The sequence below is a fragment of the Tachypleus tridentatus genome, chromosome 5 (genome assembly GCF_004210375.1).
Source record: "Tachypleus tridentatus isolate NWPU-2018 chromosome 5, ASM421037v1, whole genome shotgun sequence".
Taxonomy (NCBI): Eukaryota; Metazoa; Arthropoda; class Merostomata; order Xiphosura; family Limulidae; genus Tachypleus; species Tachypleus tridentatus.
The window spans coordinates 29,688,217-29,706,225 of record NC_134829.1 but is presented as its reverse complement, the minus strand read 5'-3'; the positions used below and the strand labels follow the sequence as shown (position 1 = coordinate 29,706,225).

The window sequence follows — 18,009 nt, the reverse complement described above, 5'->3', positions numbered from 1 at the left end:
ACCGCAGGTATTCAAATCCCAAATTTTAGCTTTGTAAGTCCGTAAAGTTATCGCAGAGGAACACATATACTAAATACTATCTGTATTTTCATAGAATTTCACTTTTGTAACGCGGAAGGCAATATTCCTGTTACTTCCATTTATACTTTTTGATCTACAGGTACTATTACTCGTACTTTATTTTTTGTTTGTCTGTGGAGTTTCGTGCAAAGCTACTCAAGGGTTATTTGCGCTAGCTGTCCCTAGTTTGGAAAAGATAGACTACAGTGAATGCAGCTACTCAAGGGTTATTTGCGCTAGCTGTCCCTAGTTTGGAAAAGATAGACTACAGCGAATGCAGCTAATGAAGGGTTATTTGCGCTAGCTGTCCTTAGTTTGGAAAATATAGACTACAGCGAATGCAGTTACTCAAGGGTTATTTGCGCTAGCTGTCCCTGGTTTGGAAAAGATAGACTACAGCGAATGCAGCTACTCAAGGGTTATTTGCGCTAGCTGTCCTTGGTTTGGAAAAGATAGACTACAGCGAATGCAGCTACTCAAGGGTTATTTGCGCTAGCTGTCCCTGGTTTGGAAAAGATAGACTACAGCGAATGCAGCTACTCAACACCATTCTCGGACTATCATTGCTCAACGAATAATGGGATTAACATTCACATTATAATGCTCACCCAGCTGAAAGAGCAAGCATTTTCGTTGGTGAGATTGAACCCACGACCCGAAATCTGTGAGTCGAGCATTCTAACCATTAGGTTTATCAGCTTTATTACGAATAAACTATACTTAAATTAAAAAGATAGCATTATTTTAAAAAATCCAAATCCCAAGTTATACATGCAGAAAACACAGAAATGTACTTGTTTTTCTTTAACATACTACCATCGGCATGTTGCAGTTTTGTTAGCTGCGGCATCAGGACTCATATAATTGGTCAAAGTTTTTTAAAAATCAAATATATTTTTTTTTGTTTATAGCTACATCACCTTTTCACCGATTTAAGATGAATTAATGTTCTGAACTCAAGAGATTAAATTATGAACTCAAGAGATCAAAGCATTTTGATTGATATATTCTACTTAAAGGAATTTCAATATTAAGGTAGGTTAGTAGAGATCCTAATGAGCAATACAACTGAATCGGGTATACACAAGCCCCATAATTGGTATTGCTGGCACAAACATATAGCTAATAAGAAGAAAAAAGGTCCTATAGATTAATCGTGTGTCTTGCGGCCAAACAGGCCCAGCGTGGCCAGGTAGTTAGGGCGCTCGACTCGTAATCTGAAGCTCGCGGGTTGGAATTCTTGTCATACGAAATATGCTTGCCTATTCACTCGTGGAAACGCTATAACGTTACGGTCAATCCCATTATTCGTTGGTAAAAGAGTAGCTCAAGAGTTGGCGGTGGGTGGTGATGACTAGCTGCATTCCTTCTAGTCTATTACTGCTAACTTAAAGATGACTAACGCAGAGGACCTTCGTGTAACTTTACGTGAACTTCAAAACAAAAAATAAACAAACTTGCGGGCCCCCACCCACAAAAGAAACAACCCAAAAAATAACGTGCAAGACAAACTGTGTTATTAACAGGAGTGACACTTTAGCGATTTTAAACCTCTGCCTTCTGTAGTTTGGACTGTGGTAATTTAAGCTATCATATATTTTCAATAGATGTACTCCATTAGACTCTTACTTCGCATTCTAAATTTAAATTAAATCGATTAAGACACATCTGAAATACAACACCTCCAATTTAGATTTAATTTTTCCAGTTTTTTTTTAATTTTGTTTAAATTTTACAAACTTTTTTGCTCACGTCTACGCAAAACTCACGTGATGTATATTTTTACTACAGCTTTACCTACGAGTAAAATCTGATTATTTTTAGTTTTTGTTATTCGGTTCAAAATGGCTGATTTAGAGCAGCAAAACTTTTAAGTGAAATGACGTGCGAGATACTTAAGCATTAGTTAGGCCAAGCAAAGTAGATTACTAGTTTCTAACTCAAGTTTTCAAAAGAATCATTTGGATGGACCGTTATTAATCATTACCAACTTTTCAGCACAGATTCATTAAACATTATGAAATTATCTTAATTAAAAAGCATTTAGCGTCACGTGATATTATCTTAAGCATTTAGCGTAAAATATTGTGCTTGATACGACTGTACCTATTGCATGTGGGTGATGACAAGAAACTGTTAATGTAAATTCCATGGCTCTGGTATAAAGAAAGCTATTAACACTTTTTAAAGACAAAAACTGCCACCATATGTTTCAAAGAGTTTGGTTTGTTCTGCAAAGTAAAGGTCTGCTCCGGATAATAGTGTTGCGATCCTAAAGCTAATGTTGATTACTATCGAGTGTCACTTTCTTATTTGGTGTGATTTGTTGAGGTATACTAACAAAAGTCATGATATCTAACCATAAACGCCGTAGATGTGAAAAAAGAATGGGCTAGAAAATTATTCAGCGTGCGACTTGAAGGAATGAAATCCAAATGACAGCCAAATTGGTAGTTAGACTTATAGCATTAAGCTTAGCTACCAGTTGGTCGCCTCTTTGATATCGTTCCTTTAAGTCGCACGCTGAATTATTTTCTGATCCATTTTTTTCACACCTTAGGCGGTTTTGATCAGTTTATTTACTAAAATCCTACCTAAAAGAATTTCAAGTGCCGCGGCTATTGTGGCTTCCCCTTTTTTTCTTTTTCTAATATTATATAATATTGTAGAATTATTTTATAGTATCTGTGATATAATATTTACCGCCACCAAGTGTGTGTATCTTTTATTGTAAATATGCTGTTTGAAATTCACATATTGGGATACTTTTAAACCTACTTGCTAAAGGATAACAAACAAAAGATTATAGCACGGGATATTATTAAAGCTATGTGTTAAACGATGAAACGAAGATTACAGGTCGGGATATATTTAAATGTACGTGTTAAACAAGAGGGAATCCTCAATAGCTACGACATTTTACATTCTTTTTGGCAGGATTGGAGTAAATTAATGTATGAACGTTTTTCTTTTTTTGTTATCTGTATTTCTGTGTGCCAGCAATACTAATCGTGAGGTGCGCGTATACCCGATTTGATTTTATTACTCATCATATCTCTACCAGCCTACCCTAAAATGGAAATTAGTTTAGGCAGGATTAGAGTAAATTAATCTATGAGACCTTGGGCGTAGTCAAATACATCAATCGAAAGGGTTTGATCTCCTGAGCCCAAAACTGTAATTATATTTCAAATCGGTCAAGAGATGACGGAGCTATGCGCTAAAAGTTTGTATATGATATAAATAAAAAAAAACTCTGACTCATCTGTGAGCCACTATGCCGCGGCTAAAAATGACATAAAGTAAGAACACAGTTCGGGAATTATCGAAACCTACATGTTAAACGATAACGGACAGCAAGAATACAGCGTGCCAGGTGGTTAAAACGCTCGACTCGTAAGTGAGGTTCGAATCCCCATCACACCAAACAAGCTCGCCCTTTCAGCCATAGGACCTTATAACGTGACGGTCAATCCCTCTATTCGTTGGTAAAAGAGTATCCCTAGAGTTGGCAGTGAGTGATGATGACTAACTGCCTTTTTTTCTAGTCTTATACTGCTAAATTAGGGACGACTAGCGCAGATAGCCCTTGTGTAGCTTTGCGCGAAATTCAAAAACAAACAAACTAGAACATAGCTCAACATATATTTAAACCTACGTGCTATAAAATTACAGAAAATAAGAATGCAACTTCGGATATTTTAAAATATATACATCAAACAGCAACCCAAACTAATAATACAGTTCCTATTTCTTACTAATGTAATCACATTTTCTAAATCTCGGAATATAATAACTTCCACCAGTGGAAAGATGAATTGCTGCCAATCAATTTCAATTGCATTTTGTCACGTTTGCGCTCTTAGGAAAACATAAAACCCCTACACTACATCAGTCGTACTTGTGCTATATATATATATGTATACAACCATTTATTTAACAAACTGTAATCCCAGAACCATAAGTTTTGGGCAAAGAATAGCGAAAAACAGTTTGCTCCACAGACAAACTGGCTAACACAAGGCCGCTATAAAGATTTCCACCTATTGCAATAGGAAACAGTTTAGGACTCAATAAGTGAACGTTCTCAAACAGAATAATTAAGTTATTTGTGTACGTTAGCACATTTCGCTAACATGATATTAGATAAGCAAACAATGATTTGTAAACGCAAGGAAGAGTTTTATTGATGGTGGTATATACTACATAGTACTTGAAGAAGACATACCCAGTGATATGTCAAAAAATTCTTTCTTGTGTTTATAAGTATTTAATTGCCTACCTATTATTATAATAATTAAGTTGATTTCTAAAAAAGGTGTTTCTACCTATTGCACTTCAACTGGTGATGGGTACTGTTGACTAACTTTATTTCCCAATTGGCTGCCAGTATATAATTTGGGATGACCGTGCTCTTACTTAGCTTTGTGCGAAATTTTTGGACAAGAAAACAAAAACAATCGGTTTATCGTTAACCCATTCATCAATTATTTTGCTTGTTGAGAAGTTAGGAAAGTAAATAAATGAATAAGATTTGATTTTATCAGTCGAAATTAAAAAATATAGTGAGACGACTCTAACCGGAAACTCTAAACAAGAAAAGTACAAAAATACTGAATATTGTATGCAAATTTTAAGCTTCAATTTATTATTATATCAAACAAGAGCCTCGTTGTTTTCTGAATTTTATAATTTTTGTAATAACAAGTAGTCCAAGACCAAAAAAACGTATTAAATATTGAAGAGTTTGATAAACAGAAGATAAAACAAAAAGGAATATAACGATTGAATAGCTAACCCTAATTTTGAAATGGTAGAGACGAGAGAAGAGAACTAGTTAATAGTACCCATCTCCAACTGTTGAGCTACAAGTACCTATTCCAAATAGTGGGGTTTCGTCTTTACACGTACAGCGAACAAAATTGTGAAACGAAGTTTTGTGGTAACGTGTTGTGAACCATGTATTGTGGTTCCACAGTCCTGCATACTGACTAAGTCACAGGCATCCCTTGAAAATAAATGATTACATGTCTTTAGAAACCATTACTTACTGAATAAACTATAAACTCGTACACAATAAAATATTGAACGATATGAAGTGTTTCATTTTTAAACGAATTCTGTATCAGATTATTGTTTTTTCTCTAAAGTGCTTAAACATCAATGTCGATATAAAAATAACCGCGAGAAATTTTAAAAATGAAACAATAAATTAATGTTGAGTGTCTTCCGTTTCACACTGAACCCTACGTGAACGATGTTCAGCACGCCCGGATTGAGAATCCAAAGGTTTATGATTTGTTTCTGAGCGGAAAAAAACACTTCGTATTCTGGGAAGATGGTTGCGCTATTTAGATCGACAGTTAAGTTTTACAAGTATCTCAATAGTCGGCAGTGGGGCTGTTTTTGTTTTTGAATTTCACACAAAGCTACACGAAGGCTATCTACTCTAGCCGTCCTTGATTTATCAGTGCAAAACTAGAGGGAATACAGTTAGTAATTACTACCCTCCGCCAACTATTTTACCAGTGAATAATGGGATTGACCGTCACATAATAATGTCCGCATAGTTGAAAAGGCGAGCATGTTTGGTGAGACGGGGATTCGAACCTGCGACATTCAGATTGCGAGTCGAGGGCCCTAACTACCTGGCCCTAACGGGCCAAGGTGCTACTGAGTATCTGCTTTCCAAGTGTTCTACCAGTTCAGAAGTGGGAACGATTATACATAGATAATTCTTCCCTATCTTTGCGCGAAATGTGTACAAAACTAAACGGAAAACAGTTGTGTTTGTCGATGATTATCATTGTAGTTGCTACATGGGTGCCAAGTTCTTCTGTTCACCAGTTGTTTTACTCATCGAGAAGTTTAAAAAAAAAAACGAGTCGTAATCCAAAAATACCGTAACTATGTTGGATACAGACGACTCTTCTTAACACGGTTAGCGTGAAGCTGCTGCGTGGTATTTGAGGTTCGAAAAAACTTCCCTGATCGTTTTCGTTACACGTTGACCTCTTTATTTGTATTCTGAGCGCTAATTCAGAAGACATCTGTAGAATGTTACCAGATGTGTTGCACCAGCATACTATTCTTTATCTGCATAGTTTATTCTCTGCGCACAATATTTCGTGGTTTGAAATGTCTAAAGTCAAATACGCGCGTATTACAGATACGTACAGTATATTTGTATACACAGGTGAGCATTTTTCTCAGTTGCATCGTATTTTATCATTATTAGATATTAAATAAAATTTGTATTTTTAACTTGGGCACAAACAAATACGAATCAGAAACTTGTATATACGAAAACACGTACGTGCGCTCATCTAGGAGCTGTTTGTTTTTATATTTGTTATTCTGAAGTAATCTGAGAGTCCTGATGATAGATCTTTTGTTGGACGAGGGGCGGAGTCACGAAATTTGCAGCCAGAATGCACGCACGTGACACGTGCAGTTGTCCTTGTTCTAAACATGAGCGGGTGGGGTTATGCAAGGGGTTGAGGTCATAAAAATTTATAGTTTGGCGTGAAGAGGTTCAACCACTTCGTGTAGTTAGCATCAGTACTGAAAGCACTTGATGAAACTGAAGGAATCATTCGTTTACGGTCATTCTGGTTTTGTAGCAGTCAAGGCACTTGCTGTGTGCCAGGTTGACGAAGTCCCAGGGTTAACTTAGTCCTCTACCACCCACGACGGCACCGTGGAACTGTTTTATGTGCCCCACCGTACTGTTTGACGAGTTTTCCTCAGTTGGATACGAGAGAAGGCTCTTTTAAAAAACTGGCCTTTTCCTTTACTGTTTTTACGTTTTGTTTTCTCTATCCTAACTTTTAGTCAAAAAGTTACTTTGAATTATTTTAACAGTAGTTAAAGCTCAAGTCAGTGATTTAAATTTGAGGATTTCAAGTGTAGAAAACAGACATTAGTCAACAGGGGGTCAATTACAAGATTTCAAACATAATGTGAAAAGAGTGATTCCCGAAACCAAAATTGTTAATTAAAGAAGCGAAGCGAAGAGCAATACCATGTTCAAATATGGCGTTTGGTACATGTTTCTGTCTTTATTAAGATGGTAGAAAAACTCACGCGAATTTAAACTGGTGTAATAAACAAAATTACTAACAAAGACACGGGATCGCACGAATAGAGAAATAATGCTTAATTTAAATAAGTTTTTGAAAATATATTGATATTTTTTTCTAAGAAAACGCCATAACCTTTGTGTTCGAAAATACGATGGAAATAATAAAACCTTTATTCCTTTTTTTTAGATATATATTTTCCGCGGTGGTTTAACGGTACCCCTCAGGGTGTATAACGCTAAAATTGAGGGTTCAGTTCCCGCAATCGGCACATTTCACATAGTCCAATGTATAGCTTTGCACGGAAGCAAAATAAATTGAAAATTTAATGCCTACTGATGGAAAACAAATGTCAATGTGCAGGGTTCGTTTTTGTCAAATGTGTTTCGCAAAAAATTCCATTGACGGGAAGGCCTCTTAGTCAAATACTTTGAGTGTAGAAAACCGTTTAAACCCTCACCCTGTGATGAAATATTTCTTTGATAGTTTGTAGTAAATGTTTGGTTCAGCAATGACCAGATATCTGTTAATTTAAAACACATCCATCGCTTTTTTTTTCCATTGCTTTAAGTTTAAATGGTTAAGTTTCCTGCTGACTAGTTCAAAATGTCTCAGTTTTGAAAGAAATGTTTATCCGCCAGATGTTAGAAATGTTCCACTTTTCTATGCTCCCTAGTGGTACATCTGCAGACTTACAACGCTATAATTCGGGTTTCGATACCCGAGGTGGGCAGAGTAGAGATAGCCCATTGTGTAGCTTTGCGCTTAGGTCTTTATCCTGTATCTGTAACGAAGTGCTGACATAAAGGAAATAAATATTCCTTCATGCTGACTGCCTATATGTACCACTACTTATCACCATGATTATTTCCATTTAAGTGTAGTTCAACGAATCCAAAGCTAAGAAACCACTTAAGTCAATGACAAGTTGTCGAAACGCCATACATATAATTTGAATTTAAATGAACAAAAATATTGTTTAGTGTCTTAGAAATTAAAAATCCTCATTTCAGCATGTTCGTATGCTTGTTTAATGAAACAATGAAAGCAATGGCTAAATTATGAATGACGTCATGTTCGCCAGAAGTAGTTGCAGATACTTTGTTTTCTCTGACTTTAATTGTTCAATAATTTGTCGGGTACCTTATTTTTTCTCACTCATCAGAGTTTTATGGATTTCGAATTCTTCATCCAAAGCACGTAAACAGGAGGTTGTGCGTATGATTTGTTTCGTTCCACAAATGATAACAGAAGAAAATAAACAAAAACACAGTTTGTTTGTTTCTACCGTTAAAACTACAAATGTATTCCCTGTTTAATGTATATGATAGACGTAACTAATAGCGATATAGGAAAACCAAAGAAAAACAAACTCGTAACTATGTTTCCTTTTACATAGAACTAAGTAATTTGTGTAATACCTAAAAGCCGTAAGTAGAAACAAATAAAGCTCCATAACACAAAAATCCCTGTATCTGTATTCAGGAACGTCATTTAATCCACCCCCACCTTCCCGAAAGCTCTGGAGGAGCATCCAAACGCCAGTTTCTGTGAGACATTTGTAGTCAGGCCGGATTAACGCATAAACGCAAATTACACCATAACGTAAAATATCTAGCTGTATTCCAGTGCTATGAGGCTTTCGACTCGTAATCTGAGGGTCGCGGGTTCGAATCCCCGTCGCACCAAAGATGCTCGCCCTTTCAGCCATAAGGGCGTTATAAAGTGACGGTCAATCCCACTATTCGTTGGTAAAAGAGTAGCCCAAAAGTTGGAGGTGGGTGGTGATGACTAGCTGCCTTCCATCTAGCCTTACACTGCTAAATTAGGGACGGCTAGCGCAGATAGCTCTCGTGTAGCTTTGCACGAAATTAAAAACAAACAAACAAACATTCAATCATAAATTAAAAATTACAAATAACTAGATAAATGAAATTAAACTAAGGTGCAGCTTTCGGTTAGTACTTTTGAATTTGAGGCTCAATTGTCTCTTAATCTTGACTATATTTATGCTTTTGTTGTTGTTGTTTTTCTAAACCACTAAACTTGAATAAAACCACGATACGCTTTATCATCGTTTGCTATATTATTGGTTTCCATGAAACGGTATTAAAACATTATGAGACTTGCCACTGTGGCATGAAGTGGAACTGTTTGAAGAAATATCCATTGAAATCAAAGAACATTCTCAGAGCTGTTGTTGGTACAATTTAAAAAAAAGTTTCTACTTATAATAGTAGAAAACCTGGTATATCTTAAGCAATTTTTTTTTCTTTTACTGAAACACTAGTGAAATCACGACACTTTGTTGTTCGGTTTTTGTTTATTTGTTTGTTTTTTTAATTTCGCGCAAAGCTACTCGAGGGTTATCTGTGTTAGCCGTCCCTAATTTAGCAGTGTACGACTAGAGGAAAGGCAACTAGTTATTGCCAACCACCGCCAACTCTTGGGCTACTCTTTTGCTAACGAATAGTGGGATTGACCGTCACATATAACACCCCCACGTCTGATAGAGCAACCATGTTTGGTGGGACGGGCATTCGAACCTGCGGCCCTCAGATTACAAGTGCCTTGTCTACCTGGCCATGCCGGACCGACACTTTAGTAGCTAAGATGATTCCTCTTTGACAAGGAAACCTTAGTGTTTTTCAAAACATCTTAAAACGTTTTTCTTCTCCCAGGCAACAGAAAATAAATACCATACCAATCAAATGAAATTCTTCAAAAGATTGGACTTTCTTATTATTAAATATAAAAAATAAAAGAAGTTAGAAAGTATATTGTTTACTGACTTTTTGACAATTTTGGAACCACTAGAAAGTTCGATATTTAAGTTACAATGAAAGTTGCAACCAATTACTTTCAGTTTGTTTATGTTTAGATCACTAGATATTAATGAATGGAATCACTTGGGTGTCCTTATGTGTTTAGTTATCATAGAATATAGATTTTTTGTTTTTCAGGAGAAGAGAGAACACATGAAGCCACCCGGGAAGATTACTCTAATGATAATGATAACCTTGCTTATAAGGTATCTGACCCTCATATCTCTTCTGAGTCCAATTCCAGTGGCCAACCCTGTTCTGCTAATGTAGCCACCACATTTACTTCAGCTGTATCATCAGAGAGTCCATCTCCGGACCTATCCGCTCTCGTACATCCTGCAGATATCCCTCACGAGAGAGATACAGACAATAGAGTCAAGTCTCCTGCGAGTAAACCTAGGATTTGGTCTCTCGCGGACACAGCTACAAGCAAAGATCCTGTACCATCTCATGAAGTGTCTCCTGGTGTAGGAGATTCGCATAACCACTGTATTTTAGCAACCGAAAGCGGCTCTAGAATACGGATAACCAGCTATGGTCAACCAGCTCCTAGTTCGACATCAAGCAGACTTGTTAATAACGACTATTATCAGGAGCTCAGCTCCTACGGTGGTCTGCCAGGGTCGGGCTACAATGGAACCAACCCTACCCACGTATTCAACCCCATACCTCCACCAGCGGACACACCTCCCCAAACTCCCCCAAACGTAGCCTTATCTTTGCAGCTGGGGTCATCTCTTCCTGCCAATTTCATCGGTCCACAATACGGCTATTTTGGACAGTCAGCGCACCACAGTAGTCGTTTCTCTCAAACCGGACGTGAGTATGAGCCTAAACTAAGAAAGATGTAACGATTTTTTTTGTTTAAGTTCTCGTTGTACATTTACAAGTGTAAAATAACAAAGAGTGCTGTATAATAAAGTAAGAAAAAGGGCCGGTATTTCTATTAACGCTAACAAAAACTACATTTTCTTTCTCTGTTCAATGTCATTTTCTCCGTATTAACGCTGCGTAAAAATAATGGATATTCCGTCTGTCGAATATGCTACCATTGCCAAACATAAATATTAGATTATAGATTAAAATACTTCTTTCTGGATAATGTAACCAGGCTCATGAGCATTATTGTATCATGAGTTTAGTCTGTGGTAGAGGTACTACTGCCACTCATTGAAATGGGTTCCGGGATGGAAGCAAGGACATGACAGCCACGTAAAACCTGTGTTAGTCTGCATTAGAGATCGAAAAATTGTCCTCTTGCGTGAACACAGACCACTGTCATATGCAGCTGTCGCGTACTGTTGCTAGGCGACTATCACAAGCACGATCTGTCCTTTAATGTAATTGTAAGTTTGCTGTATGTGAGGATAGTAAAAACGCGATCATAAAATAGAGTTTTATTCTTCATTTTGTAGACGTGTGTACAGCACAGTTCTTCAGTCACAATGTAAAGTAGTATTGGGGATGGGAACTTTAAAATCACAATTTATGAAATTTTTATAAATTAGGAGGTTCAATTTTTTTTTTATTCACATCAAGGAAGCCTCAGACTAAAAGAGTTTGGAAACCATTCTTACAGGAGACGTACTGCATATCATGGCTATATTAGGCTTAGCTAACAAATGGATATTATTTTGTTTTTAATTCCTGGCAAAAATACGCTGACGAAGAAAATCAAGACATGTTGCGCGTCATTTTGTAAACGTGGAAGAAAATTTTAAAAACACCTGCAGGAGAAAATATACTACGCCTAGTATTAACTGGCATTCTTTCGCTTAACAGAACAATGAGTGGTTCTTAAATTTTTGTAAATCATGAATTTCTCGCGAATTAAAGACAGTCTTGCGCATCATCATGCAGAGATGGGAGTACCCCATTTGGTCATTTGTACCCCATAGTTACAACGCTAAAATCAGGGGTTCGATTCCCCTTAGTGGGCACAACAGATAGCCCGACGTGGCTTTGATATAAGAATAACACAAAACAAACAGGCTTGTTTGCTGCCTATAGCGTATAGAAATGACAATGATACAAAAGGTGTGTAATATAATGATAAGTTAAAATGATATATTATGCCCATTTAACTTAATTCGGACTTCTCGCGATCATTAGAAGCCATTCGATCACAAGTTTGAGACCCACGAAGATAAAGGCATTATAGATTATTCTTCATACTGCATGTTGGGTACATAGATTATTATTTTACCTTTCTATCAACTTCTTTCAGTTGTTGACCAAAACTATTATATTAGTCTTTACCATACCAGTGTATCTACTGTTTGTTCACCATCCTATGTATTTACTGCTTGTTTACCATACTAGTATATCGACTGTTAGTTTACCATACTAGATCTATCAACTGTTTGTTTACCATACTAGTATATCAACTATTTGTTTACCATACTAGATCTATCAACTGTTTTTTTTTACCATACTAGATCTTTTAACTGTTTGTTTACCATGCTACTCTAGCAACTCTTTGTTTACCATGTTTGTCTATCTACTGTTTGTTTACCATGTTAGTCTGTCAACTGTTTGTTTACCATACTATTCTATCAACTGTTTGTTTACCATACTACTCTATCTACTGTATATAGATCTAGCACGATACACAAACAGTTGATAGATCTAGCATGGTGAACAGTAACGTTAAAGACTAAATATACCGTATAAATATATACTATATAAATATATACCATACTAAAGAATTAAATAAATATTTATTACAGTGATGTTATTGACATTATATTTACGTGCTAAAGCTATTAATTACCATGTAGAAGTTCTAAATATGTATTTGAAATATATTTTGTTTTATTTCCTTTTTTCCAAAATTTTGCCAGTATAATAGCTAATAGTCTCCAAAAGACATACTTGTTCAATACGACCGTACTATAAAGGAAAATTGAATACATATAGAGGACACCTTGTTAAGATTGATTAAACCTCAGCGCTTTTCCAGGTGTTTCCAATAAGTGTGTGTGTGTTTCTTATAGCAAACCTACATCAGGCTGTCTGCTGTGTCCAGCGAAGGGAATCGAACCCCTGATTTTAGTGTTGCAAATAAATCCGTAGACTTACCGCTGACCTCCAATATGTTATAAAATAAATATTTTATGAACAAAACAAGTAAAACAATGAGGCACATGATTTGAATATATTATTTCACGTAGACTCTTGAATCAGTATCTATCGAGCTATAAGTTTGAATATAGAAACATAAATGGATTCTTAAATATCGAGATTAAATGGATAAGCAATGCGATGAACAGTTTGAATTTGGAACCAGTTTTAATTGAACTACCTTAATGCTGCGAAAGAAGATTTATTTTAGCGGTGAGGTCGGTGGCAAAATTCGTGAAACTGATGCCAAATAAAAGTTCTTTTTAGAGCCTCGCATATCATTAAATGCCCTTGCATCAAATGAATAGGTTTTGTTTGTTTGTTGTCGTTTTTCAATTACGCGCAAGGCTACACGAGGGCTATCTGCGCTAGCCGTCTCTAATTTAGCAGTGTAAGACTAGAGGGAAGGCAGCTAGTCAATACCACTCACCGCCAACTCAATGGCTACTCTTTTACTAACGAATAGTGGGATATACTGCACATTATAATGCTACCACGACTGAAAGGGCGAGCGTATTTGAGGTGACAGGGATTTGAACCCATGATCCTCAGATTGCGAGTCGAAAGTTCCTTAACCACCTGGCCATACCGAGCCAACTCGAACGAAAGGACCGTGTATTGCGACTCCATAATATGGAAGAGGGCGGCCGTTGCCCTATTAATAGCATTACCTTTTCATTGCCGATCATCTTTACTAGTGTTACATAAAAATATATTCAACAATTGTAGTCAAAATAAGCACTACCACACAACAAAGATGAACAACAGGAAGATGTTATACATATTAGTATTAATTGAATAATTTCAAATCAGGTACCCATTAATGGAAGATATAATTCTCTGACGATGTTTTCTTTTTTTAAGGCTCAGAGAAGCTAAACTCCTCTGTTCAGTCGTGGAACAAGATTCTAAGGAAATATAAATGTAACTATACAAGAAATCTCAAGTCATATCCATCCTTTGCAGAGGCGACACAGAGAAGCAGGCGTTAAATTCCATTCTCGATAACACAGGTAAAACATCATTCTGGACAAAATGCCAGTCCATCTCGAGTTAACCGCGAGCTATCTGTTGGCGCTCATTAATCAGTTGGGTGGACTGAAACAGTTGGTGGGGCAAAGTGTCTCGCTCAAGGACACAACGGCGTGTCATGAGTAAGCCTCGAATTCGCACGAGCCACTGAACCATGATGTCCCCATGAAAATGTAAAAGCTGGTCGTTATTCGGTACATTATAAACGAGATTCACGCTTATTATACTTATAACTCTGACACACAGTTACCAACGTGAGTTTAATGACTAATATAGTGATTTAAATGTCCTATGTGTTTATAGTTGTTGTTTTGAAGTAAGCACAAAGCTACTCAATGGGCTATCTGTGCTCTGCCCACCACGGATATCGAAACCCGATTTTTGGGGTTGTAAGTCCGCAGACATACCCCTGAGCCACTGGGAGGCATGTGTTTAAGAAAGCCACTATATTTTATTATATAGAAGTACAATGTTTAGATTATCAATTTTATATCCGGAACGGAATTACATATTTCTTTAAAAATAAAGAAAAAAGTAAAAGTAATGTTGTTTTCATAGTAAAAGGCTAGAAATTCAAGAATTATTATTCTCTATGAAATAGTGTAGAAAAATGAAAGCAATTGGACACATAAAATGCTGACAAACCAGGTAAACTAACGTAGGTGTATACGATCAGGTTTCAGAAACATTAAATATACCAAATCTTTAATCATTAGTTCATAACGAATCCATGGGAAGAAACTTGAAAAAATAACATTAATAAATAGGATATTTGATGTATTACCAGCATTAACTACAATAATAGTGCAATTGATGGTGATTCAGGTGATTGTGTAGGCTACTAAACACATTTATTGTATTTTCATCAAGCAAGGCTCGAAAGTAAACAAAAAATTAGGGTTGTTTTGAATATCGTACAAACCACTCTAGAGTTATTTGTGCTAGGGATTCCTAATTTTGAAGTAAACGACAAGAGGGAAGACGGATAGTTAGCATCACCTACCGTCAACTCTTGGGCTACTCTTTACCAATGAAAAATAGGGTTTACTATTTGATTTTAATGCTCCCACAGTTGCAATGGCGAGCATGTTTGGTGCTGGGATTCGATACCGCAACTGGCAGAATACATTTCAAGCGCCCTAACTGTAAGGCCATAACAAAATAGGGAAACAAACAACCAACGACACACTACTAATTGAGTTTAAAATAAATTATTTTATAAAAAATCTGATCATTTTAAAATTATAGGCAAGCTAATTATGTTTTTATAGATCAATATACAATAAATGTCGATATGTTTGTGTATCTGTTCCTTATACGCTTCCACATTTACTGACACAGTGATGCAGGATGACATGAGGGAAGTAATGGGGGTGTGAGTGTACGGAGGGGTAACTCCCCTCTAGTTTGGGAAAACTATTGGGTGTATATCCCCATCGTTAGTATGAACTATTGAGGAAAGTTTTGAAATCAGCATTTCTTTTCTTTCAGTATCGGTAACCTCATGTATCTTTATTACACTTTTAATGTTTATTATGTTAAGAAAAAATAATATAAGCACAATTTCTTATACTTTGTTATAAACGTGTAACAGTCGAGTACTCCAGCTAGTATTATATGCATTAATAGGAAGAAAAAATTGAGATTTGGGCGATGCCATGATTGGCTTATTCAAAACGTTTCGAGCAATCCTTACCCGGATGCTCTGGAAGTTATTAATGTACAATAAGCAGTTTTGTTAGTAACACACTCTTATAAAGAGTTGACTAAACTTGAGGTGTGTTAACAAAATATATCAGCAATACTTATTCGAAAATAATGACATAGAATAAGATAATTTCTCATCGAATGAACAGTTTTGGGTAATTAATAAACACGTAAACATTATATAAAGTACAGTTCTTGATAGACTTTAAAGGTTTACTGAAAAATTCATAGTGTTTTGATATGTTTTGTGTAAGATTTGCTTCAATGCTCATAAACTTAAAGACATTAATGAACTTGTCACGAGATGCAGGACTATCGTGATATGTACATTTATTTTATAATTTCTTTAGTGACGAGGTAATTTATACGAAAAATCTAAAATATGTTCATACAATTGTTTAATTTATCTACTCCTTTGGGGGACGAGCTTGGGAAATGTGTTTTAAATGTTACACCCAAGAATATGTAACATTAATACGAGAAATATTTGGTTAGCGCCCTCTATTGACAGCTGCATAGAAACTAAAACAAAACTGGGGGGGGGTGTATAAATGCAAAATATTACAAAAACTCGAAGATCATTAGACAAATAATACTGAATAAAATGTATCAATGATAACTGTGGACATACCCATATTTCTGTTGACCCTAACGATACTGTTTTGAAAGAGAACAGTAATAAAAAAAAGTTTAAACTATTATGGCTGAAAAACAAACAAACAAAAAACTTACTTTTGATCCCGGTTACTATAGATTTAGTGTGAACTAAGAAAAAAAATCAGAAGTAACAACCCTTCTATTAGAAGAATCATTGGTCGAAATGTACAATGCCATGCAATTTTGTTTTTATTCTGAATTTAATTTCGTACGGGAAGTGAAGGGAAGTTTATGTTGAATGTTCTATTTCATCAAAAGATGTGGCAGATAAATTAAAGTGCAAACTGAAAACGTGGCTCCGCTTGCTGTCTATTACAAAGAAATAATTCGTTTAATCAAATCTCTATTTTATAAAATGTTGGAGTGGTGTTTTCTCCAGAATCATCTGTATCACGATCCTTTGATAAAACGAGCCAAATTCAACGCCGTCAAAATTTTGTAAGAAACGCCATCTTAAAAGGTAAAATAACATATATTGTGAATGAATTAACGTTATTAAATTACATATTAACACAGAGTCTCTTTCTAATCTGTTTCTTTTTATATTATTACATCAGAGAAACCATCATCTACGTTTGCTGGAAGCTTTAGGAGTTCAATGATTCGTCCATTTCCTGGAACATTTTCAACAGCAAAGTATTCAGAAGGAAACCACGGATATATTGTACCATCCGTATAAACTGTACACAACCTGATTTACGACGGTAAAGTCGAAAATGTGAGACACTAAAGTTTAATATTGTAATGATCAGTTTCTGTTTAGATGTGAGAATTTCAAATGTGAAAGTATTTGAGATGTAGAGAACTTTGCCAATTGACTCTTTACTAATTAACTGGTGCGTAGAGAAAATAACCCTAATGTGTGTGGCGTACAGAAAAAAACAACTGTTAATTAATTTCGAGAAGAAAGTTTTTTTAGAACGAAGTGATTTGGAAGTCACGTCATTTTTAAGAAGTTATGTTGGCTAAAACAAAGGTAAATAAGAATAAATTGAAAACCAGATGTTTTACCGCATTTTTTACCTGGGACAAAGATATCATATAAGAGAAGTAATTTCATCTTCGTCCATCATTTGATGGTAATCATTTAGGAATGGTTCTAATCTTTGTTTGGTGGTGAAACAAAGGATAGTACGCTGTCAAAATATATATATTATTATAAAGCGCTTACTGTTGGTAATAGTTATTTTACTCCAATAATGATGATATAACTTATTCCAGACATCCTTCAATAAAAATAATACATAGAGAGTAAATTTAGATTATCAGGAAGAAACTGAAAGTTCGAAACTTAACAGAAATCATTGAATTAATACACCTACTCTGAAAGTAATTCAGCATTAAGTGTTATACATCATTAGATACACATGTTTATAATGGTGGTTACGTTGAAAGGTAACACAAAGTCTAGAGGCCAACATGATGTTTACGGGAAACAAATTCGTTTTGAACTCTACAAATAACTTTAAAAAGTTAAATTTTGATTACACCATATTGTAAACATGGGAGAAAATAATTTAATT

At 35.7% G+C, this 18,009-nt stretch overlaps 1 protein-coding gene across 3 annotated transcripts in view; it reads left to right on the top strand.

Annotated features, from left to right (window-relative positions):
* The window catches only part of LOC143250827 (Iroquois homeobox protein 5a-like), a 56,117-nt gene that overhangs the window by 34,302 nt on the left and 3,806 nt on the right, over window positions 1–18,009 (top strand). The window contains exons 4-6 of one of the 3 annotated variants that reach the window (XM_076501883.1): window positions 10,106–10,786; window positions 13,955–14,103; window positions 17,044–17,180. In XM_076501883.1, coding sequence (XP_076357998.1) covers window positions 10,106–10,786; window positions 13,955–14,082 — 809 coding nt within the window. In that variant the 3' untranslated portion in view covers window positions 14,083–14,103; window positions 17,044–17,180. Of the gene's footprint in view, window positions 1–10,105; window positions 10,787–13,954; window positions 14,104–17,043; window positions 17,763–18,009 lie in introns of those variants that run through there. The other 2 variants (XM_076501885.1, XM_076501884.1) reach the window with 2 other exon arrangements.